The sequence below is a fragment of the Parus major genome, chromosome 12, assembly GCF_001522545.3.
Source record: "Parus major isolate Abel chromosome 12, Parus_major1.1, whole genome shotgun sequence".
Taxonomy (NCBI): domain Eukaryota; kingdom Metazoa; phylum Chordata; class Aves; order Passeriformes; family Paridae; genus Parus; species Parus major.
Window position 1 is genome coordinate 8,593,532 of NC_031781.1, and position 24,439 is coordinate 8,617,970.

The following is a 24,439-nucleotide window of genomic DNA, read 5'->3' on the forward strand; positions in this document are numbered from 1 at the left end:
GTCCGGTCCGGGCGGGCGGAGGTGCCGGTGCTGCTGGTGCCGGTGCCGCCGCCATGTACCGGGCCCTGTATAGCTTCCGCTCGGCCGAGCCCAACTCGCTGCCCTTCGCTGCCGGAGAGACCTTCCTGCTGCTGGAGCGCAGCAACCAGCACTGGTGGCTCGTCACCCGCGCCGGCTCTGGCGAGACGGGCTACGCGCCGGCCTCCTACCTCCAGCGGCTGCAGGTGGGCCGGGCCGGGCGGGGGCGGCTCTGCCGGGGGTCCCCGGGCTGGGCGGCTCTGCCCTGGCCCCTCACAGGCAGCGGGGCTTTCCCGGCTGTCCCAGGCTGGGTTTGTGCCGGGCCGGTGGCAGAGCACAGCCCGGTGCTCGGAGCAGCTGTCCCCTGCTCTGAGCAGCCCGGCCCCAGCCGCTCATGGTCCCTCGCGTGTCCTCTCTGGGAGCCGCCGGCCCGCCTGGGGAAACGGGTGTACGATTTCTGTGGCCGTGGCTGTCCCTGCAGTGTCTTCGACAGGCGGGAATAGTCTGGGACCCTGTGGGATGGGAATCCCGTGGTTGCAGGGAGGCGGGAGACATCTCCTGGTGTCAGGTTTGGGGAATACCAGCCGTGCGGCTCAGGGACAAAGTGAGAGCTCATCAGCAGGCTCATCCGGAGTAGCGGGGCTGGGTATGGATCCACAGGGTGCCATTTCCAGGGCCTGGAAGTCTGGCGGGCTGTTCACTCCTGCACAACTGGGAGAGGGAGGTAAGAAAATCCCTGGGAGATGCAAAGGGGGATTCTCCTTCCTGGAGTAAACATGATTACAGGTAAACTGGAATCTCCCGGCCAGCAGCTCTGGTTAGTGTAAGTTAATGCACTCCTATAGCTGTTCAGGCTGGGGGCTCTGTGTGTGTGATAACCCCACTCTGAGAGGATAGGTAGGGGTGATTATCCTCCTTCCAGTAACACACCATGGCACCCACAGCACACCCCTGCTGTCCTGGGGGCTGGGAGAAGCCATGGCAGCTGCCTGTGATGGCAGCACTTACAGACCAGTTGGTGATACCGGGAATTGCAGAAGGTCCGAGCACCTGCTGTGGTCCTAGCTGGGGTCAGAGGATGGGGTACACCTTTTGCTGCTGGGGTGTGAGCACTGTGCCCGTGCAAGTGTCATGGGAAAGAGCTTGCTTGTGGCTTGTACAGTGCAGGGGCTGCTTTGTGGGGACTTCTGAGGGAAAACATAGCTTCTAAAATTAAAATAAGCATTTCATATAGGACTAAATAATGGGGGCTTTTGTACTTTTGGCCCTCGGGATAGCTGTGGGACCTGGATGCTGAAGACTGCATCAGTGAATGGGTAACTGCACAGAAATGGATGTGAATACAAATGGGCCTTTTGGCGTCTGTCTGAAAATGGTGACAACCCCCTTTATTTTAGTGTACTGCTGCTGCTCCTTCAGATGCCATTGAATTTCTGATTAGCAGTAACTCAGGCTGTAAGTAAGTGTGGGTGTGGGCTTTGCAGAACACTCCAGTGAGACAAGCATTAACAGGAGAGTGTGTACGTGTGTTAGGGCAACAGATCCCTTTGATGGCCTCTTGGTCTGTCCATCCTGTGAAGCTGAGGCTCTTCTGCAGTCTGGCAGGATGGCCTGATGGAAGGGGACATCTTGTGTGTCAATAAGCCCTTAATAAGCTATTTACAGGTACTATTTAGTTACAGAGCAAAGACCTTATTAACTGCTAGATTTTAAAACCCCACAGTGGCATAGCTCCAGGTTGCTGCTCATGAGTTTCTTCTCTGCAGTCTCTTGCTTCATTTGCTTGTGTGGCATGACGTCTTCTCACTGCTGTGGGTGCAGGAGCCTTCTCCTAGGCTGCTCACTCATACCAGTTTTTCTTGCAGGTACCTTGCTAGTATGCATCTCAAAAACTTACAGGAAAAGTATTTATTCTATGACTTTACATTAATTTCTAACATTTTATTTTGCTACAGCTTCAATACAGCTTGCAGCCTGCCAGGCTAACTCCTGACACGTTAGTAACACACTGGTATTAAAGCAGTATTTCTGGTGACTTTGTGAGCATTCCCTCTAGTTCAGCTGTAACTTTCCCAAATGCCTTTAGACCTTGTTGCAGGAAACAGTATCTTCTCTGCATCTGCTCATCTGTGTTTTGGCCATTAAATTTACAGCACCTGAATTTGTTGATGTGTGAAGTAGCAGGATCTAATTTGCTGCTCTGCAGTTGCAGTCATCCTGTCTGTTTGTCTGTGACTGACTTTCTGTTGTTGCATCCTGCCAGCTCTGAAGAGCTGATGTGAAGTCAAAACATGCGTTTATTCATGGCAGAAAGCATCTGCTCACTGAGAGTGTGCTTGAGACTGTTTGGTCAATGTCCAGGATGAGTGCAAACAATTTGTCACCCAGTTTTGGTTTAATAAGGGTGCTGAGGCCAATTAGTGACAGCGGTTTGGGAGGCAATTAATGCTGCCCCCACCAGCAGGGAGAAAACACCACTAATGATTAGTGTTAGCAGGGAGAGAGAGCGGCCAACAGGAGTCACCATTGTAAAGGTAAGCTTGGCCTTCCTTAGCAGTGCAGTTAGGTTCCAGGTGAGCAGTAGGTTGTAGAACAATCACAGCCCCTCACAGCAGCCTGCTGTGAGGATGCTCACAGGGGTGGCTTGGGCTGCTGTTGCTGCTGTGGAGCATTAGTTTTCTTATGAGCTCCTCTTGAGTTCCAGGGTGTTTTTTTTCTCAGTTTTCATAGATATGGGATATTGATGCCTTGACTTCTCTAAAAGAAAAAAATAATTCAGTTATTATTTAATGCTTATTTTTGTCTCATGTCTTTTTGCAGGATTTTGTACTGAAATCCTTGTGGCTCAGTATTACTGTTAAAGGAGAGTTAGTTGTGTGGGGGGAAGAAGTTCCACTAACAAATGCTTCTTAGAATGCCCCTAAGAAACAAGTTGGGGCCCAGCCAGAGCACCAGAAGGTACAGATGATATGAAGTTAAATTTAATCAATTAGAAACGCCCAACTTCTGCTGATATTCCTCCTGATTTTACTCTTCTGTAGTTCCCTTTTAGCTCCTGTGTGGGCTATTAAGAGTCGTTTCAAGCTGAGTGCTGTTCTGGGGTTAGATGCTGAGGCCATCAGGGACTGAGAGGGGAGGATTGGGCTGTGCTGCTGAATGGGGAAGCTTGTAGACTACACACAGAGAGAGTTGCTTGTTGAAACAGTGGCCTCACATGTGGCTTAGCCCCAGCTCTGCATTCCCATGGTGGAGATCTTTGGAGGCCGTGACACCAGCAGGCATGACGGTGCCCAGAAAAGTCATGTATTCAGGGGCTGTGGATGCTGCTGCCAGACAAGTGAAAACATGTACCCAGCACTGTGCCCGTGACAGCACGAGGGTAGTTGCTTCCAGCTATCGGTGGAGCAAAAAATGTGCTAATATCTAATGCCAGGTGAGTATTGCTGCAGCAGAACTGTCAGCTCAAGTGCCAGGCCTTCCTATTGAACAGCAAGGTCCCATCAGCATGAGGTTGGTCTTTTGTCTCCAGCTGCGTGCTGATGCTTAAGTGATGTATGAGTGGCAGAAAAATGTGGAGATTAAAATGGAGCTTAGGATGTCCTCCGGAGTCAGACAGTCACTTCAGAAGATAGGCTTTTCAAAGCTTTATGTGCAGCTGTAAAAGATTCAATTTGGAGAGCTTGCTTAGGCACAGGAGGTTCACTCAGTGTCAGGAAAGGACAAACGCCAAGTCTAGCAAATAATAAATCCTTTCTGTGGGATAAATAGCTCTATGTTGCTATAATTATGATAGAACCTGGAATTTTGTAATGGGAATGTGGAGTTATTCCAACTCTGGCTGAAGGTTTCAAGCTGTAGCACAGCAGCACCAGGAGCACAAAGGGAGTGATTGTCCCGGAGGATGCTGAGGTATGGGTGACAGTTGTCCTGCCAGGAAAGCTGACCTGCTCTGCTCCTGGCAGGACTGGGGCTGGCCGTGGTGGTTTGTTCCTGACCCATGTCCAGGACCAGCAGGGCTGCTTCACCAGGCACCACAACTGATCTCGTCTTGTCCCGTGTCTGCATGGACCCAGGCTGCATTCCTTGTCAATGAAAGTGTTAACATTAAATGCTGAGGATGGGAATGCTGTATTGGTAAATGTCAGGGGTGCAAAAATAAGTGCTAAGTCGCAGGGAGATGTTTCCTGATGAAGTGGGTATGGTTTAGCCTGCTGGCTGTTACAAATCAGCTATTCAGCTATATTAAACCAGTAGGAAACAACTTTGAAATGATTATTAATATCCTTTTCAAAATTACCTTAGATTTATTTGGAATAACTGAAAAATAGTTTGTAATGTGGATTTTGAGTCTCTGTTCATGCTTTCACGTTGTACCTCTGAAGGAGCAAGGAAAGGTCTGTCTGGGTACAGAGGTGTGTATGCCGATGGCCAAGAAGCTTTGGACTGTGGTGAGAAAGTGGAACCAAGCAAACAAGCATTTTGAGGATGCCTTGGATTGCTGTTTGCTGTCTCTTTTTCTACAAGAATAAACAGGCATGTGATAAAAATAAGAGACTGCTTTGTGCAGCCTAGCAACAACTTAAAATTCTCCTGCAGCATGAGCAAGTGCATAGCGGCAGAGTACAGGTAGTCCTCATCAGACAGGCACAGGAGTGGTGTGTCACCTCCCCAGCTGCAAAGACAGGTTTCTGTGAGGGAGTGAAATTTGAGCACTCTCTGTTTGCCCAAACCATTGTCTTGTTTCATGTTGTAGCATTAACCTGTATTTAGGACTGGAATTGTGTGGTGCAGTGTGAGGTAGTGTAGGAGCTGCCTTTCCTTGCAGACCAGGGCAGGCCAGGGCTCAAGAGTGTGGATCTCACAGCTCATGGCCACTCCTCCAGCCTGATCCCATGTCCTTCACCTGGCCCTGCTGTCCAGACTTCCCCTAAGCAGCCTCTGCTCTTGTCAGCCCCACTCTCAGTTCACCGGCTTGCGGGAAAACTCCTTGTTTCTATACGTGTTGCTTCTCTGCCAGGATCACTTGTGCGTTGGTTCGGGGATGGAGCAGCATGTGCCAAGGCTGGTGCTGTGTAGGATCTGTGGCAGCTCAGGTGCTGTCAAACCTTCCACACTGCCATGGAGACAATGCTGGGTGTGGAACACAGAATCACAGAATAGCTTCCATTGGGAGGGACTTTAAAAATCATCAAGTTCCAGCTCCCCAGTTGGTTGTACATTGTCAAACACAGAATAGTTTGGGTTGGAAGGGATCTCTGGAGATCATCCAGTGCAATACCCTGCCAAGGCAGGGTCACCTGGAGCAGGTGACACAGGAACGTGTCCAGGTGGGTTTTGAATGTCTCCAGAGAGGGAGATAGTACAACCTCCCTGAGCTCGCTGGAAACTGAGTTTTGGCAGTTGTTTGTTGTAAGAGATTCTCCCTCCATCTGCTTAAAATCCAGCTTTAAACTTGGTGCTCCTGACCCTTGGCAGAGTTGCTCTCATTGTTCCTGAACAGGTGGTGATCGTACCGACTGTTGTACGGACTGTCCCCTGTGCTGGAGCCTGCAGCGTTATTTGTCATCTGCTGCAGGTTTGACAGAGCTTTCAATGGGCGTGAGAGCTTAATTGCAATACTCACACAGATCCTGAGTGAGTGCTTAGGCTAAAAATAAAGTTTTATTTTGGAGAATAAGCAGCTGGTAGCACTTTGCAGCTGAGGCTGCGTTTCTTGACACATGCAAGAAAGTGAAAGAATGAAGCATTTTTCTCTGGGCTCTCACCATAGCAGAGATGCTGGTCTGTCAGAGCTGCTCGTGCTTTGAGATGAAGTTTTATTCTTGATACTAAATTACACAGGGGAATTATAACAGTTTCTAATTACTGTAGCTAAACACTTGAAATTTTAGCCAGAAGTTCTACAGTCTTTCACGGTCCAGTATGATTAAAGTAGAGCTACAGTAATGATCTTTAGTCTTGGCTGTGAAGACATCTTCTCACTTTTACTCCAAGTAAAAATAATTAGGCTTTTTGATACAGATAAAATTTGTCTTTGTGGCCTGGATACCCACATACGAGCAGCATTGGTGGTGTGGTCTTACTGCTCCTGTGTCATGGGTGGAGTGACACTGGTGGATGCATGGATGGCTCCATTGGGCTGGAAATACTAAGCCTGCTTCAGGGTTCAACAGCATGAAGGCTGCTTTGGTCAAAAGTGAGCAGGCAGTAGGGAGACCCCATGTCTCAGAGTCCATGTCCACTCTTGAGCAATGCAAGGCTGCAGTTCTCTGCCTTGGAGGAAGGGCAAGGTGAGGGGGCAGACTGGAAGGAGGAAATGTGCCGTTTTTCCCAGTCTTTGAAGAGGCACTTGCCCAGAGCAGTCAGACAAAGATTGGTTCCTAGCTTCCCTGTGGGGTCACAGTGTCTGCCAGGTCATTTGCACCCCTGCTTTCTAGTGCTGGGCTGTGAGCATTTCAAAGTGTTGCCCGAGTGATTACCTGCTGTTACCTTGCAATTTTACTGATCAAATCTGTGATTTTTTTGCCTACTGTATGGTTTTCATCAGGAGAAGATGGCTAGACTTTCTTTCCTTGTTTACTTCTGGATGATGATGAGCTTCTTCTTGCAAAGGGAAGAATTGACAGCTTTGAACAAGGAACATCCTGCTCTGTTTGTGCTTCTGCATCACTTCTCACAATCCCACTCTTGTGTTTCCCTTGAGGATTTCCAGCATCCCATCGGGTGAACTCTTATTAGAAAAAAACAAACCCAAACCACAGAAAAACAGAGGAGAGATTTGTATTGAAAGACATATGAAACCAATAAACCAGAAAGTTCATGGAAATTGATTTTCTTGTGATTGTTGCTCTCTGTGAAGTACAGAGGGAGCAAGACACTGAAGAGCGGGGAGGAATTCATGTTGCTTGTCCTTGGAGAAAAATGGGCTCTGTTAGCAATGATAGGAAAGCAGTGTGAAGAGTCCTCCTCCTTGCAACAGAAGAGTAACCTCCATGCTCGGGGCAGCCTGTAAACTAGGAAAGGATTTGACAAAAGCAGACTGTATCATGGTTACTGGCTGACCTAAGAAGATCCCTTGCAAGGCCTTGGGCATATTAATGCCCATGGGGGAGGTCAAATCCCATGGTGTAAAGTGGGTATTTACATCTGTCAATGGTTGAAACATGAAAAGCAGCTGAACCTGTCTGTAGAGGAGAGCTCTGGTTCTGGAACAGAAGCAGCCTCCTTTCTATTCTGTTCCTTTTGTATTTCATATGTACATGAAAACAAACAGAATTTATAAGATCATCCCAGATTTACTCTCTCATGAACAATTTAAACTTTGTCACAGACAGGATTATGTATTCAGTGTGTGAGCTGTCAGCCTGGGTATTGGAAGAAGGACGAATTCCAGAAGGGTTTTATAAGGAGGGAAGTACAAGCACCCTTAGTATGCAACTATAGCATAGATGGTCTGCAAGAAAATTGCACTTCACAGATACTGCCATAACCAAATTTTTTCAAGCCACAGGTTCTAACAGAGCTCTGTGGACAGAGATTTTTAAATTAAGATGGATGTGCTTTGTGTTTCTTCCTGAGACCAAACTTAAATTGAGGCTTTCATCTTCACCATATCAGAGCTGGCTCAATTTATTTCACTAAAAAAGTATTTGTATGCAGGCTTTCAGGGTCTGTGAGGGCTGGAGGTGTTTGGTGTTGGACTGGGGAATCAGCTGGTCCTGCAGGGCTGGTGATCTCTGCCTGCCAGAATTGCTGTTGCTGTGTGTGCAGACTGCTGTGTGATGGGTGCCAGCTTCTGGTGGGAAGGAGGTCTTGTTTCCAGGGCTGACACTCTCCAGAGAGAAGTAGGTGCTGGCACTCTTGGAGGACCCCAGTTTATGCTTTTTCTATGCATTGGCACCTGGATCTGAAAAATCCTTGTTGCATTTAGAGGAAAAATTCTCATTTGAAATGGCAGTCCACTGGAAGTTCTTTCTGTGGACCCTGACTGACCTCATTGCCTCAGGTCTGAGTCACAGCAGGAATTGTGGGTCCTGGTCCCGCTTCTGGAGGAGCATCATTTTGCTTCCCCAGCCAGTGACTCACAAATCAAATTTTGACCTTTAAAAGAGGGTCTTGTCAAACCTAATTTGTCTTGACTTTTATCACATGGCAAAACCTTTGATTTTAAAACCAGGGTTTTGAAGCTTGTCATGTGAGAAGCAGAACAGAGAACACAATTCACGACTGCATCTGTTTGTCTCTGCTCCCCTTTGGCCCCCATCCCGTTCTCACCACAGGGATATTGAGCACCATTCTGGGGAAAGCTCCATCAGTGCTAACAGGCAAACAGAGTTGTCTGAAGGACAAGACCTAACACCATGGGAGAGGCTCAGCTTCATGTGGCATCTTCTGTGTTGATGCCCTGCAATGCAGAGCTTGTGTGGCAGAACTGTTTGCTTCCCTTTCAAGGGAGCAAAGAACTAAAACTTGACTTCTTTTAACATGAGGCTTAGGCAAGAAGGGGAAGTAAGATTTTGTCAGCTTTTTAGAGTGAGGTGGGAAGTCCATGGGTTTGTTTTTCCTGGTTATTTGCTTGCCTGTTGAAATTATTTAGAAGAAGTTGTCAGTCTTTTCCTCCTTGGAAGCTGCTTACTTCTTGTTAAGCCCGTGTCCTTCCTCTTGTCCATCTAGACCAGCTAAAAAAGGGCAGTGTCACCCAGCTGCAAGTGCAGTGAACCCATTCCTCTGACTCAGGCTGCCTTTCATGCTAGTAGAATGTGCTTTTGAATAGGGATCTCCTGTCATGTCAATAGGGGGGAGAGGGACCTATCTGTGCTGCTTTGTCCCCCTTTGCTGTTCAGGCTGGGGTGATGTGTGTGAAAGTGGTGTGCAAGGTGTTTATTTTTTTCTGTGGTCTGGAAATGCCACCATAGGCCGATATTTGAGGTTGTTCAGCTGCTCAAGTTATAATTAAAAATTTTTTTAAAAACCCAAGCTGTTGGACTGGTCATGCTAGATAATTCCAGGCTGTGGGTCGTTTCTTGCTAAATCACTGGTTTCAAGTTCAGATTAGATCTTTTCTAAGTAATAACTATTAATTTTTTCTTAGGGGTTTTCGTACTACAAGTAGGGACAGTGCCTTGTCATAGGGAAACCTTAGGGCAGGCCTGAACTCCAAATCTTCTATTATATTGAGCAAAAACCAAAAGGTTGAGGGAGAAGATGAGGCAAGAGCTGCAAAAATAGACACTCAGTCACAAGGAGGTGGGAATTGCTGGGATGATGTCTTGATGAAAATGTCTTTGAAGGCCTATCCATGAGGTTTGTGCCTGGGGCCATACCTCCTCAGCTGCTGATGTAGCTGGGGTGTCATCTGCCACTATTCTGCTGCCTGCTCCTCCTCCACTGCCCTTGAGCTGGCTGGCTGGGAGGCTGAGCTCAGCCTCTGAGTCTCATCCTCTTCCTCTGGAGGTGGGAAGAAAGCCTTGATGGACCACACAGGTGCCTTTCACTCACTTGCACCTGGGGGGTGGAAGTGACTGGACAGGTTTTTTGGGGTGGAGGGCTCTCTGTCAGCAAAGTTCAGTTGGTGTCTGTGTGCTGTAATGAGAACCAGGGCAGCTCCTGTGGAAACCAGATGGCTGCCCAGAGACATCATGTTGAAGCTCTCCACTGAGCAGACAAATGCAAACCTCTGAATCTGATGTGGTGACAATTCCTTTTTGTGTAAACACTGAATTCTGTGCCTTTGCAGATTTCCTTTTCCTGAGGAAGGGATGTGTGTTTGCAGGGGGATGGATGGACCATGGTTTGAACAATGATTTGCATCTGAGTGACCTGCCAGAAGGCAGGTCCATGGGCCCTTTCCTACTATGTTCAGGCTTAGCTATCCTTGGGGAATATTTGGGGAGAAGCTTAAGTATCAGGAAAGTCCACGTTTTTAGCTTGTTAAAAGAATAATTGCATGAAATCCCAGAACCTCAAGTAAGAATGATGATCATAAAAAATTCATTACCTACTTACTGCAGAAGCTTAGGGACTTTTCTGAGCCTGACTTGCTCAATTTGACATCAAAAAAACAATGTCCTTTGATCTGCTAAGTTCTAAGTAATGAAGTTTTTGCCCTAGAATCACCTTTATTGACTTAAACTGTGAAGTGCATCCCCTTTAGTTTGTTTTTTTGAATTGATTTAATGTGTCTGTCTTCCATTAAGTTGATGACAAGAGATAGCAGCAGCAGCATTGAAATAATTGTGCAGTTGTTATCAAGGGACATGCACAGTATAATTTTTTATAACAGGGATAGAAATTCCTTTTCCCCTCCAACATCCAGTTTTGGGAATCATCATCTTTCCTGTGGTCTTGGGCACTGCCTTAGAAGCATTGCCCAGTGATGAAAATCATATTGGGCTCTGTTCACTTTAAAACTTTTTAAATACTATTAATATTCTGTTAATGACTGAGCATAAAAGTTCTCTCAACAAAATCCCCTGTTGGCAATGTTTGGTCTCATGTGACTGTGGATAGATGTGGAGGACCACACAAACCTCCTAGCTGGGCTGAAGGGAGTGAGGAGTGATAAAGGGTGATCAGCCCTGACCTGGAAGAGTTTAGAGGGATTGGAGAGAGAAAACATGCACATGAATTGTGCAAACCACACAGCTTCAGAATTACTGTAATCCTTTACTTGCTGTTGGGCAGCTCCAGACCTGCAGGAGGTGACCCGAGTCCTGGCCCTCTCCATTCCTGCAGGATTTGTCCCACATGATATGGGCTGGGAAGATTTCCTGAAATACAATGGTTTTGGCTCTTGCTGATGCCTCTGAGATGGGTGCTGACACAGGTGAGTGTGGCATGAGAAGAAGCAGATACAAGAAATCAATCTTGTAATGAACCATGGGAGCTTGGAGCAACTTTTGCACATGGGAAATGAACAGTCTAACAAATACAGTTTTTTTTTGTTCACTGCCTCAGGAAGTGAGGAAAACAGGATTATGGCTGTTTTGCTGCCTGAAGCAAAAAGTCCTATGAGGACATTCCCCTCCTGTCCCCATTTCTTTGTGTTTTCTGGGGAGCCTGTGCCACTCTAAGCTGCAAAAGGAGATGGGATTTTAAATTGCAGCTAAAGCAGAGGCTGTTTTTCTCCCACAGATAGTGTGGGACACTAATGAATTGCTTTTCTTCCATGACTCACCTCTTACTTCCTTATAGGTGAAATGTCAGCTAATCCAGTTGAACCCTTTCATTTTTTTTTAAGGTTCAGCCCACTGAACAAACCCCAGAATTTGTTCTTGAACTGAAACTGGAGATAACAGCAAGTTAGCCTCATTCCTTCGATAAACAGAGTTAAACTTGCAATTCTCAAGGTACTTTTGTAGGTCAATGGAAACTGTCAGTCTGGTGGAGTTTTGCAGCACAGAAAAATAGTGTTCTGCTGTCTGCTGGTCAAAAACAACTGCAGGATCTTTAGTTCAGAATTTTCTGGGGTTTATTTTGGCTTGTGGTGTTGTCTTTATGATCACACATGTAACAGTGTAAGACACTGCTTCAGGTCTTAGTGGTTTTAGGGTGTGAATTAGCCTTAGTTTTATCATTGTCCCAATAAAGCTTGATTGCTTTGACTCGCTGGATTTCGTGAGAGTCAGGAACAGAAACATCAGCAGAAACATCCGCTTTACCAAGAATAAATGTGCATACAGGAGCAGTTCTCAGCTAACAAGGATGTGTGCACACTTGGGTATTTTGTCTGTGACCAATTAGCATGATCTCCCTCTTGGCAGTGCAGCATGTATGGAGTATTTCAGCCCCTCTGATACCTTCTCCATTGCTGCCCTACACCTGCACCCTCAACAATCTTTAAATGGCTTTGCTATAATTAGCTGGTACACCTAACTTGATGTAATTCTTGTGTATAACACTGATAAGCCAAAAGCATGAATAATATCCCCTGTTCCATAGTGCTACTCTGAAATAATGTTAAAATATACAGCTACCAAAACCCATGGCACAGGATCTTCTTTTGGAGGGTATTGCTTCTTGCCATAGCTTTACTGTGGCCCACCTGAAAGCAATTGAGCATGTGAAGGTTATCTTTTACAGTGAGTCTGGTTGTTACATTGTTTAAATGCCAGAATGATTAATCTGTACCAGTCTAAAGTAATGAACAATCCTGGGGGCTGGAAGAAGCCTGCTGAGTCTGGACGGGCTGTTCTGCTTAGGTGGACAACTTGTTTGGGATTCCCATGGTGGGGAACCATGTCCCCACCAAACAGGAGATGTGTTTATTCCACACTGGTGGCAGCTGTTCAGTACAGATTGAAAATGTTGGGGAGAAGGTGGTTTGGTATCCTGGGGTTTCCCCAATACTGATGTTTCAAATCTTTGTGCCTGTGACCCAGAGGGGGCTGTGGAAAGAAGAAAAGTTGCTTGTGAGGTCCATATTGTGGGGACATTATATGGGCACCTCCTTTGGAGAGCCCTTGAAAATATGCTTGCTCTCTTGGGTCCCTGGCCTGAAACACCATTAGTGGGAGAAGTCCTCAAGGACCTTGGTTTATCTTTTGTGCTTAGGAGTTGTGTCAAGGGATGATAGTAAAAGTACTTTTGGCAGGTGATCCCTCCACCTTAGAGTGAGTTTTTTACTCTGTGAGACTCTGGAGCTGCTCTCTTTGAACAGAGGGGCAGCATAAACCCAGCCATGAAATTATCACCTTGCAGTCTTCCCAGCACTCTGGGAACTTAGAAATTAGTTGTATTTTTTCTCATACTTAATATAGGATCTTTCTTACAGACCTGTACTAATTGTGTGCAAGTGATCTTGGATCTGTGCTGTATCTCAGTGAGCAAATGACATCTTTAACAATTTTTTGGGCTCCCAAACTGAAGATTACACAAAGTCTGGCAAAACTCCTTCTGTTGGGCTTTTTTCAACTTTGAATGCTAATATGTCAAAAGTCTTGATATACTTCTAGTGGTGCTCTGCAGTATGTCTCCTTCCACCTTGATACATCCTGGTTCATAATCCTGAGTTTTCAACAAAGCAGAGGCTATCTACTGTTGGGTTTTTTTTCTGTGTAGATGATAACTCTAGTATATGTATATATATACATTTTATGTTTATGTACATATCAGTAGAAATGTAAAATTTCCTGCACAGATGCCACCTTGCTTGTGTCAAATACTGACTCAACAATTGTATGCAAAAATGATGCTGAACAGGTGATCCTAAAGAGGGGGGCAGCTCTATTGTCTGGCAGCTGTTCACCTGGAGCAGGCTTGAGCCAGGGAAGTTCCCTGAAGCATTGAGGGCAGTAACAATTAAAGCAGCAGGGAACAGCAAGATATGTAAGTATGTGTTGATTGTTTTATTTTAAAAATGTATGTCTCTGCTTTTATCCTCTTAGACTGTTTCGACGTAAGACATGTGTTCTGGTTACTGGAGAGTGCAAAATTATGAGGGGAAGGAATCAGTGGCCAGTTCTGGTCTTTGTGGCCAGTAAACAGGGTTTGAGCATGGCTGGAGAGACCCAGGATGAAGCATTTCCACCTCAGGAAGTCCAGGCATGCAGTGGTGGGTTGTATGCATTCTGTTGTCCCTCAGTCTTTCTCTGCTCCCTTTTCCCTGACTCCAAGGCTTCCTGCTCTTGGGAGAGAAATTGGTTGAGGCTTGGTTGCTGTGCATCCCTCTGCTGCCTTCAGGGTTCTGTTTGTTCCAAATGCCTCTTGTGCCTGTTCTGTCCCTAGTTAGTGCATCTCTTTGCCAGCAGCTCTGGATTTTGCTTTAGCGTGATTTACACAGCTTAAGCCCTTTCCTGGGCTATCCTGTCTTTTCATTTCCCATTTGTGCCGGCTGTCCGCTCAAGTGGCTGCTGTCAGCACACAGTGGAAAAACACTGATCCGTGAGAAACACTCTATAGCATATCAGCAGGAATTCCTGGGCTGCTTCTGGGCTGCCTCTTTGTCAGAAGAGCTCAGCCATGTCTTTGTTTTCTCGCTAGCTAGTCAGAGACGCTGCAGGTTTGTTTGGAGCTTTTCTCATCTTATTTGCTCAGTAACCAGGGCAGTTGCCCATTGTTTCACTTGCATTTTTGTTGTGTGTTTTTAAGTGCCGCGAGGCACAATATCTTCATGCCGGCAGGAATAAGTTAATCTCTTAGCCAACAGCCTGGCGACTAAAAATTTCTGACTTGGGCTGCAATAAGAGAAGGGAAATTAGCTGAATTTTCCCCAGCAATGCAAAAAACGAAAATTCAGCCCATTTGTTTGAGCTGTGTGGTCCCAAAGGGGGAACTCTGATCTGGCACATCACTGTGCCACAGACAAAGAATAGTTGGTTTTTGTAAATTGGTGCTGCGATCATTTCAATCTGGAAGGAATAAACACGCAGACAGTCTGGCGGTGACTGGGGGTGAAGGGCATGTGACCTAAGAGGTGGCGTTCCTCTCTTGATTTGTGTAACAAAGAACCAGCTTGTGCCTGTGTATGCCAGCAGGATAAATATATTAATTTCACCAGTGGTCCGTGTCAGTGCAGCTGCGTGAAAACTGAGCTGTCACTGGAGACAAAACTTTGTCTGTCCTTTGTTGTCATGTTGTGAAAGCTGGGGCAGTGAGATGAGGGTGAAGATGAGCAGCCCTGCCTGAGCACCCCTTTGGCTGCAGAGACGGCTTCAGGCACGAGGGCACGCATTCCTGCACATGCAGAAAAGCAAATGCCCTTGATCATTAAAAAATGGGGAGGTAGGAGGAGAAAAGAAAGCTATGTTTTCTTGGATCAGCCCCCTGTGGAGGCAAAGAAAAGCCTGCCATAAGTTAATGGGCCACTTTCATAAATGTGGGAGCCTTGTGCATGCAATGTGGCTCAGCCTGTCTGAGCTAATGCAGCTGTCAGCCTGTTTGTCTAGAAAATGGTTTTCTGAAAGGTATGATTATTCTAGACTGTTGAGCCAGTTCTTCTGTGTGAGTGCCTTTAAACAACACCAGTGGTACATGTGGAAAGATTACAAACAAAGAGAGGGGGCAACATTTTTGATAGCCCAGGGAGGGCAGGAGAAGAGATTGTGCTGCCTTACCAACAAGGACACCTGTAGTTGTCTTCTTAATTGCTCAGGTCTCTCACCAGCCTGTGCGATGCATCCTGTGCAGGTGTGCTTATTTTTGGGGAGATTGCCCCTGGGGCAGTGAGGATGAGAGCAGTGTGAGGCATGGGGATAGATATATTCGTGCCTCTGCAGGGCCATACCCTGTGTTGGCTGTGCTTAGGTACTCACAAGACGTTCTGGAAGGGTACTTTTTAAAACCTTGTCCTTGGCCCTGGGAAAGGCATCCTTCTCCAACCACATTGGGGTGTGCAAAGCACCCCAAGGCAGTGCTGAAGTCTGGCTCTGTCCTCATCAGGTGGGGAGGAAATTGGCAGCAGGCTCTAGGGAGACCCTTTGTTTGCTTGTGTTATTAGCAAGGAGTGAGGAAATAATGATTTATTGATGCTTCTGTGATTCTCCTACACCAGGCCATGAAGGAAGAAATTCAGTTTTCTGGCTGATAATCATGGCTCTAATTGAGCAGTTGTTCCTTGCAGAGCAGCTGGCCTGTGGGGTGCTGGTGGTACCCCCAGTTCTCTGATACAGTGCCCCATAGGCAGTATGGCCTGTGATCACCAAGGGTCACTGCTCTTCCCCTGCCACTGGCCATCCCCAGGCTGGTGGAGACAGGCTGCTCAGAGAGCCCAGCATTTCTCTGCTGCAGTGAGAAATTTGATTAAACCAGAAATATCTGATAGAGGGGGTGGCACCCACTCCTTTCTGGGGTGAGGCACTGGAGGGAATGTGTTATCAATACCTCAGCAGATACTCCTTGATCTTTGTGGTTTGTTGGGCAGAAGGTTGATGCCTGTTGGCCACGGCCTGGGCACCATCACTCCATGCTGACCAAGGAGCCCCCTGTGCTCACCCCGTGAGGGCTGGTGCCTTCCACTGCCCTGTCACTGCCCTGTCACTGTCCTGTCCCTGTTCTGTCCCTGCCACCTTCTCTGCCTTCCCAGAGTAGCTGGCATGGTTGTGCCTGTGCCTGGCGAGCTGGTAACTGGTGAAGGACACAGTTAACAGCTTGCATGCTGCAGTGGTTGCTCGGCTTCTGCCAGCCCCCACCGTGCAGCCTCAGTAAATCCAGCTGAATTCCTGGGCTTTGCTTGGTACGTCTCTTCTGATAACCCTACAGCAATGCCCTTTTTATGAATTCCCTTGCTTCCATGCGAGCCTCAGCTTATGAACAGGGTTTCATCTCTAGCATAGAGCACAGTGTGGGGCAGGACTCTGCAGGACTTTGGAGCACCCGACTCCTGCCTGCACTCCAGGGCTCTGCTCTTGCTGCTGCTTTGTGGCCTCCTTTGCAGGCTGAAGAGCTGTGCATGACCAGGGCTGCCTGTGAATGTGTGAGCTGGATGTACTGCTCAGGACCCCTGCCTGCCTATGTCCCAGCTGCCAGCATCCTCAGGAATGAGTGCTGGATGCAGGCAGGATTCCCCTGTCCTGCAGAGTGATTGATCTCCCTAGATTGCATGGGGAAAACAGCGAGGCACTGCCCAGAATTGCTGTGAGCACATAATCCCTTGAGTCCTAGGGAGGAGATCATAGGTGAGATCTTGGTGAACCAGACTTTTGCCCCCTTGCAATCTGCGCTCATTTCAACTGCAATGTGCTTTTTCATCTATCCCTCTTTAAACAAAAGCAGTGCCATTTTGATTAACCTGAGGAGTGTGCAGATTCCTTTGAATCACATGATCTATCCAGGATACTGATATTTATTTTTTAACTTTATGACTATAATGCAGGGAATCCCTGATGCTGGGTGTCCTACAAATCCAGAATGTGAGGCAGCCCGTGTACTGAAGACCCTGGTGCTTCCCCCCTCACCCAACATACACCCTCCCAACTCAGCTGAGCAAGGGAGATGGTTCATGAACAGCATCAACAATGTCATGAAGTGGCAAGTTAATGCTGCTCTTTTTTTCCAGCCCTTTGACAGGGCCTTGTTAATAGACAGCTGGGAACAGAAACAAAAGGAAGGGGCACAGCAACTAAAAGCCAGTTGTCACAGTGCTGCATTAGTGTGAAAATGCTGTGTTTTATCAGGAAGGAAGCACCCTCTCCATAATAAATGGCATTGCACAGCAAGGAGCAGCTCAATAGGAGCGCCTCCCCTGTGGAGGCAGCCTGAGAGAGTGAGATTGTTCAGCCTGGAGAAGCCTTTAGGGAAACCTCATTGCCTCCAGTACTTTAAGAGGGCTAATAAAAAGATGGACAATGACTTTTTACATTGGCAGGTAGTGCCAAGACAAAGGAGTAAGGTTTTAAACTGAAAGGTGATGACTACATTGGATGTTAGGGGGAAATTCTTTAACTGGAGAGTGGTGAGGCACTGGAAGAGCTTGTCTAGAGAAGCTGTGGATGCCCCATCCCTGGCCAGGGCAGGTTGAAAGCCAGGTTGGATGGGACCCTGGGCAATCTAGTGACATTCCTGCTCATGATAGGGGATTGGAACTAGAAGATTTAAAAGATCCCTTCCAACCCAAACCATTCTATGATTCCAGCCTGTGGATGGATTCCTGTGGACTGTGCTGATGTTCCCTCTGGAAGAGGGCAGAGATGCTGAGCTATTCAGTAGGATTCAGTGCTCTATACTGCTATCTTCCCTTGGATGATCAGACTGAGAAAGGGTTTAAACCCATGTGGGTAAAAGCATGGAAGACTGGGGAGGACTCTTGTGGGAGTGCAGGCGGGCAGGTGAGGTGTGGAGAGGGCAGAGGTCTGTAGCACTCAGTGTAACACTGGCATTCTCCTGGAGATAGCAGCACTGGGGACTTCTGCACTGTTCCCCTTTCCCAGAGAGAGCATGCAGCTTGCTGTAATTTTTTCTTATCTTCTCAGAAAACGGGGTGAATTTGCTGAAATAACTTGCTATTCCTTCCAGCCCTCCTTGGAATGTGTTCAAATACACTTTGCTCCATTTCCTTACTTCTGTAGTTAGAGGTGGTGAAATGCTCCCTTAGGCCATGTCCTTAGGCCACATGGGGCTGCTTGGAGGCTTCATCCTAAAGCTGAGTTCTGAGTCTTTGTTTTGTTCTTGACCAGATACTTTAACAAATTTGATTTTATTTTTAAAGTTTTCCCCAGTTGCTTTCTTCCCTATCTGTCTTTCTTGGGAAAACAAAAAAAAAAAAAAACCCTCCTAAATTTTTCAAAGCTGAGTATTGCAGAAGAGGCCTCTCATCCACACCTTGTTTTTTTCCCCACAGTCTGCGGTAGCTATTAATTCACGTTTGGTTAAGCAATTAACCAGGATATAAATAATACATAGCATGTTATCAGAGAACTGCATGCCAATGTTATGGAGGCAGGCGCTTTTGCCCCAGCGGGGAGGGCTTCCCTTCTGTGCTCTGCAGCCCCCAAGGCCAATTAAGGTGCATCCTTGATGAAAATCCAGCCACTGCTTGGCTGGATAAATAGTTGCTCTGATGCAGGGAGGGGGGGGGCAAAACAAGTGAAAGAAGGGTTTAGTGTTCAAACAGCTGCAGTGAGCACTGGAGTCTGAGCATTCCCCTCCTCCCCTTGTGCATGGGCTGAGGCTGGAGCAGCGGGACCGAAGGGATGGTGCTGGCACTAGTGGCAGCTTATGGAAGACCTGTGGGTCTGCAGCGTGTCCTTTGCCTTCTGCCTTAGTCCTGTAAAGGTCTTTTCTCTTGAAGGCATATCAGCTGTTGATAAACAAAGCCTTTTAGAGTGTCAGAAGTGTAGAAACTTGCTTTATCTTCCTGTTCCCTTTCTAGCCTCCTCTTGTGAGTACAGGGAGTAGCCTTTGGTGTTTTCTTCTTTCAAGGCTGCTGTTTTAATTGCAGTAACAAGTGCTAAGCCAGCTGGTGGGCGGAATAAATGTTGCTGTGACAGTTTGGGTGGAGATTTAATAAGTTCAAGTGCCAAGTCCTGCGTTTTGGCCACAATAATCTCCTGCAGCTTTAAAGGCTGGGGGCCAAGAAGGCCAGCGGCATCCTGGCCTGGATCAGGAACAGTGTGGCCAGCAGGAGCTGGGAGGTTCTTCCCCTGTATTCAGCACTGGTGAGGGCACACCTGGAGTTTTGTGTCCAGTTCTGACCCCTCAGTTTGGGAAGGACATTGAGATGCTTGAGCACATCCAGAGGAGACAACGAGGCTGGTGAGGGGCTGGGAACACAAACCTTGTGAGGAACGGCTGAGAGAGCTGGGGTTGTTTAGCCTGGAGAAAAGGAGACTTGGAGGTGATGTTATCAATTTCTACAACCTCCTGAAAGATGTTGGTAGTCAGGTGGGGGTCAGTCTCTTTCTCCAGGCAGCAGCTGACAGAATGAGAAGACACAGTCTTAAACTGCACCAAGGGAAATATAGGTTGGATATTAGGAAAAAGTTTTTTACAAAAAGAGTGATAAAGTACTGGAATTGTCTGCTTAGGGAGGTGGTAGAGTCACCATCCCTGGATGTGTTTAAAAAAAGACTGGATGTAACACTCAGTGCCATGGTTTAGTTAAGGTGTTAGGGCATGGCTTGGACTTGATGATCTTGAAGATATCCTCCAACCTAGTGATTCTGTGATTTGGAAAAGATGCTTCAAGTTACAAAACAAGTATGAAAAAAAAATCAAGAGAAAAGTGAGGAAATAAGAAAACCCATACCATCCAGAGCCGATAGACTCTGGAGACCACCAGATTTCAGCTGTCATATTCTCAGTTCTGAATTTGCTCCACAGTAACGCAGCAAGAGAAGGAATAATTTGGCTTGGGATAAGCTTGGCTTTGCCGTGGGATCTCAAAACCTTCCTGCAACAGGCTAAATATTCAGGCTGCTGCATGGTCCTGAAGCTTTGTCTCTGGTCTCCATGAAGGGATCATTGGACTTTGGTGCTTGTAGCAGTGACTTTCTTCCCCAGACATAAGCTCTGGGAGTTTACTGTACTGTGTCTTTTCTGCTATAATCTCTGGTGCAAAAGAACCTCAGCTGGAGGGAACAGTAACACGTTGGATGTTGTTTCTCAGGTGCTGGAGCAGGATGTGGTTCTCCAGTCCATTGACCGTGCCATTGAGGCTGTGCACAATGCAGCCATGAAGAATGGGGGGAAATACAACCTGGAGCAGAGAGATGTCCTGCAGTAAGTGTGATGGGCATCTGGGAGAACTGGCAGATGGAGGGTGGTCACAATGTCATTCTGTCCTTGGGGGGATGTTGGATGTTGTTGTTTTGAGCCCCTGTGCTGCAAAGTGCTGCTGCACTTGGAGAAGTTCTCAGTGTTCAAGCTGCTGCTGCTCCTCCTAACAACTGTGTCCAGCAAAGTAGAGCTTTGGCCTTGCTTCTCTATCTCTGTGCATGCCAAGAAAAGGAGATTCTCAGCCACACTGCAGGCTTGGAGGAGAAAACAAAAACCTTTCTGGCTGCATTTTCTCTGCTTTACCAGCCAGGAATTGTAGAGGTTTTTGGCACGTGACACAAGGTCTTTAGTATGTTCTCAAATAATTGCTTGTGAGGAGAATTTTTGTTTTCTCTGACACCTCAGACTCTGTGCTGAGGCATGCTGGTTTAATCTCTGTTGAACAGCAATTCTAAAGTGCAGGCAATTTCTGAAGCTTGCAGTGCAATATGTGACTCTCCCCCGAGGAAGAAGCATTTTTCTTCAGTGAGCTGATGAATAAATTATGGGCTCTTGCAAAGCCTCTTCCTTCCTCCCCCAGAAGTGCTTCCTTAGTTGTTAATGAAACTGGAGATGGTGTTCAGAGTAATGTAGCCCATTCTGGTATATATAGCCCAGATACAATAAATCATTAAAAAATAATTTAAATGTTGCAGCATGGTCACTCCCTTGAGCTTTGCTCTTCCTGATGTCATCATTCTGTTTCAGAAAACTAATCCATCACCGGAAGGAGACTGTGTCCCGTAAAAGCCACTCTCCCACCCCGCAGGGGACGGTTATGACTCAGTCCTCCAGTGATCACCACCTGGATGTGTCCCGGCAGCCCAACGGGGTGTGCCGGACAGGCTACGAGCGACACCACAGCCTTCCCAACACCGAGTTCGAGGAGGAAGATGACAGTCTCTATCAGGTAACAGTGGCTGGACACTTGCAAGGCTCCTCCTTTGATGGTGTGACAGTTCTTTTCCTGTTGAATAAAATGCCTTTGCAGCTAAAGTTACAAATTGGGTGTTTGTGCTGCTGACCTGGGATTACTGCAGTGTAAAGTGAGAAATCTGTAACAGTCCCTCTGCCACTTACACTTGTCATACTTTTTGGAATACTTGAGGGTCCGTGGTTTTATACAAACATGAAAAATCCTCTATACTGTGTGACTATCTCTTGGCAACTTTTTAAAAGAGATGCAAGATCTCTGGAGAATGCTTTGAAGAGCAGTTTTGACATGAGCAGTAGAGCTCCCTCCAAGCACTCAGCACTACTTCATTTCCCCCTTGTTATGTCTGCACAAGATCATTGGTCCTTAAGTGTTTTATCTGCTGTGGCTGCCTATTTATACTACTCAAAACAAAACAAAAAGCCAAAAAAAACTCCAAAGATCCTGCTTTGTCTGAAGGTTGCTTATCATGATGAATTTAAAGGCAAATTGCAGGAAATAAGATTTAGAGCAGATCTTTTTTTATCTCAGCGACACGCAGTTCCAAGGTTACAGTGCGGAGTCAGTGAGGCTTCAAAGTAGCAGCCAAGGATGAGGCTGTGGCTGTTGGGGATGAATGATGTGCCAGATTTCCCTGTGTAGGTGTAGCTGGATGTTAGGGCTAAAGACGCCAGGCAAGGATGAGCATGGAGATTTTTTTATTCCTCCTACAGATGAACACATGCACGGTAATTTTTCTTCATCTCTCTGGGCTGAGTGTTTGGAGGTATTGTGTTTATAAGGCACTGATCTGCTGTCACCCCCAGCAGATGAGGCTTGTTTTACACTTGAAGAACTGTGAGTTTCGGGAGATGAAAGGTAGCTCTGGCTCACTCTGGCTGAACACACAGATTCCTACAAACCCCATTTTTCTCCTCAGTATTCATTTTTGTTCTTTGGCGGTCGAACTAGCTCTATTCTCAAGCCTGCACATTGTGGGCTGAGCAAATGGGGCACCTTACAGCCCATTCTCCATGCTGATTCCCTGTCTTTATCTGGTCTGTGGTTTGGTTGCTTGCCAAAAAGGAGGAAGACGAATTTCCTTGGCTGACAAAGAACTGTTTCTGTCTGGGTGGCACTGAGGATGCAGTTGAAGGGCTTCCAGCTTAGCCCTGTGCTGAAAGGGCTCCTTGAGATTTTAACAGCTCTGTGGATTTCCTGAGTGCTTTGAAAATACAAAGTGGAGGAAGCAGCATTGCTTTCTTCCACTGGTTATGCAGTAAAAGGAGACGTAATGAAATCTTAAACTTTCTCACTGGCTCCAGAGAAGCCGAGGTCTTGGCCTGTGCCTTTCATTGCTTGGGATTTTCAGGTGCATTCAGTGTTTGCATCTGAAATCCTGAGCAAAATTTGAGGTTTCCTCTCAGTGGTTTTGCTCCCAGGTCTGAACTGGCTGCAGTAGTTGGTGAGGGTATTTGTGCTTCAGCTTCTCCACAGTCAGCATAAGGTGGGAGACTGGGGCTGCTGCCATACCAGCTGCCAAGGGTGGAGGTTGGGCTCTTGGAGTATTTTAGTCAGTCTGCTGCATTTGTGCATGCTCAGTGAGTTTGTGATGCTCATCTCCAGAAACCTTTGCTACAGACCAGTGTGTCTGGCTTGGCAGAGTTTGCTTGGAGGAGGTAGTGGGTGGGAGATTGTTCATTTGCTTTACTGTTTTATTGTTTTGTTTAAAGGGTACTACTGTAATAACGTTGTTCCCAGGAGTCAGAGTGGTGATGTTCTCTGCCTGCTTGGCTGCAAAGGGAATGGGAATGTTGTGCTTGAGTCAGCTCTTGTCTTTGAGCAGCACAGGGAGCACAGCCTGTTATCAGTCCTTGAAAAAGGGTAAAGGACAGGCAGCAGATACGTAAAATCTGTGGGTTTCAGAAAGTTCACAATGCCCTAATAGAGGCCTGGGGAAAGGAAGGCTTTCAACACAAGTACAGTTGCTTCTCTCTAAATCTTTGGTAAGGTCCCTCATCTTTTCCCTTCTGGACAGGTGGGATCTGAACTTCAAAGACTCCTGCATCACCTTGTGCATGGCAGCTACACAGAGGAGGGGGGTTTCCCTTTGGGGATTTTGTGTTGTACATCCTCCTGTTGGAGGCAGTGGCTAGGATGTGGGGATGGTCATCAGTTATACCTCACACCTCCTGACCAAGTGGCTTGGGCAAGCCCAGGGTTTTTCCTGTTACGCTTCATGTTCTTCTTGCAGCTGCTTGTACTGTGGTGTGTGGCTGTCTAAACTGGTAAAGGCTGAGCTAGCATTATCTATACATCTATTAATTTAAGCACTACCCTGTAATAACTGTGTTAAACTTGTGTGGTAAATTTGGAAGGGCTAAGGAAGCCGTGGAAATACTCCAGAATGACCCAACCTTCGTTATCTCCAAACAATGTCATGCATCTGTGCTAAGCTCTGAGCCTGCCTGTCTGCTAAATCCCACTGCCTCAGTAATCGTGGCTGTGCTGTGCCAAGCAGCTCCAACTCGTGCTGTCAGCTTCAGCACTCTGCAGACAGGGCTCTGCTTTTAGCACAGCTGAGCTTTCTGGATTTGGGGCCAGCCTGCCAACCATGCAATGCAGAGACCCTCCCCCCCAGTCTGCTTGACCTCTCTCAGCTGTGCAGTCTCTTTTTGGACCAACACAGATAATTTTTGTAGCTGTATGCAAGTATCGGATAGCGTTCCACCCAGAGAACAATGCAGGGTGGATTGACACGAGCTGAGAGTGCAGGCAGGGAGTCTGCAGCAGTGACTCCTGTTAATTCACCAACTGAAGGCACTTGTAAAGAAGTGACTTTCATATGACATGGGATAGGGTTGGATGTATTTGGTGTTGGGTGGGAAAGGGACTAAGAGATCCTTTTTTAAAAATCTTTATGCAAACTGCTGTGTCTTCACTTGTCTAGTGGATCTAGACATAGGCTGTGAACACATTGTTAGCTTTTGGTATCTAGTCTTGAATATTTGAGGTGGCTTTTGAAGGTGTTTTATCTACGGGGAATATCTTTACTCCCATTTCAGATTAAGTTTTTGCTCTTTCTGTATCTGGGGGGAAAAAAAAATACATTTTTCATTCTCCTCCTCAGCTACATAAGATAGAGACCCTTGAGGGGCCTGTGTCAGATTTTCACTGTAGGGTGGCAGAGCTCTGTGCCCTGTGTGGTGTTTATAAATAGGTCTATTCAGCAATGACAGGGCACAGAAAAAACTTCTCTTCCAGGGCCATACAAACCTGGAAAATTTTCACTTGTGATGGACTGAATGTCACTGTAGA

The 24,439-nt window shown here is 46.8% G+C and overlaps 1 protein-coding gene and 1 long non-coding RNA gene across 4 annotated transcripts in view; both read left to right on the forward strand.

Annotated features, from left to right (window-relative positions):
- Positions 1–6: 6 nt before the first annotated feature.
- Positions 7–24,439, forward strand: part of NCKIPSD (NCK interacting protein with SH3 domain) — a 50,765-nt gene continuing 26,332 nt past the window's right edge. The window contains exons 1-3 of one of the 3 annotated variants that reach the window (XM_015641093.2): positions 7–224; positions 20,060–20,172; positions 20,917–21,118. In XM_015641093.2, coding sequence (XP_015496579.1) covers positions 54–224; positions 20,060–20,172; positions 20,917–21,118 — 486 coding nt within the window. In that variant the 5' untranslated portion in view covers positions 7–53. Of the gene's footprint in view, positions 225–548; positions 743–13,403; positions 13,571–20,059; positions 20,173–20,916; positions 21,119–24,439 lie in introns of those variants that run through there. The other 2 variants (XM_015641096.3, XM_015641095.3) reach the window with 2 other exon arrangements.
- Positions 752–6,848, forward strand: LOC117245038. The gene is made up of 2 exons (XR_004499177.1): positions 752–2,976; positions 6,566–6,848. It is a non-coding gene; the product is annotated as an uncharacterized LOC117245038 (long non-coding RNA).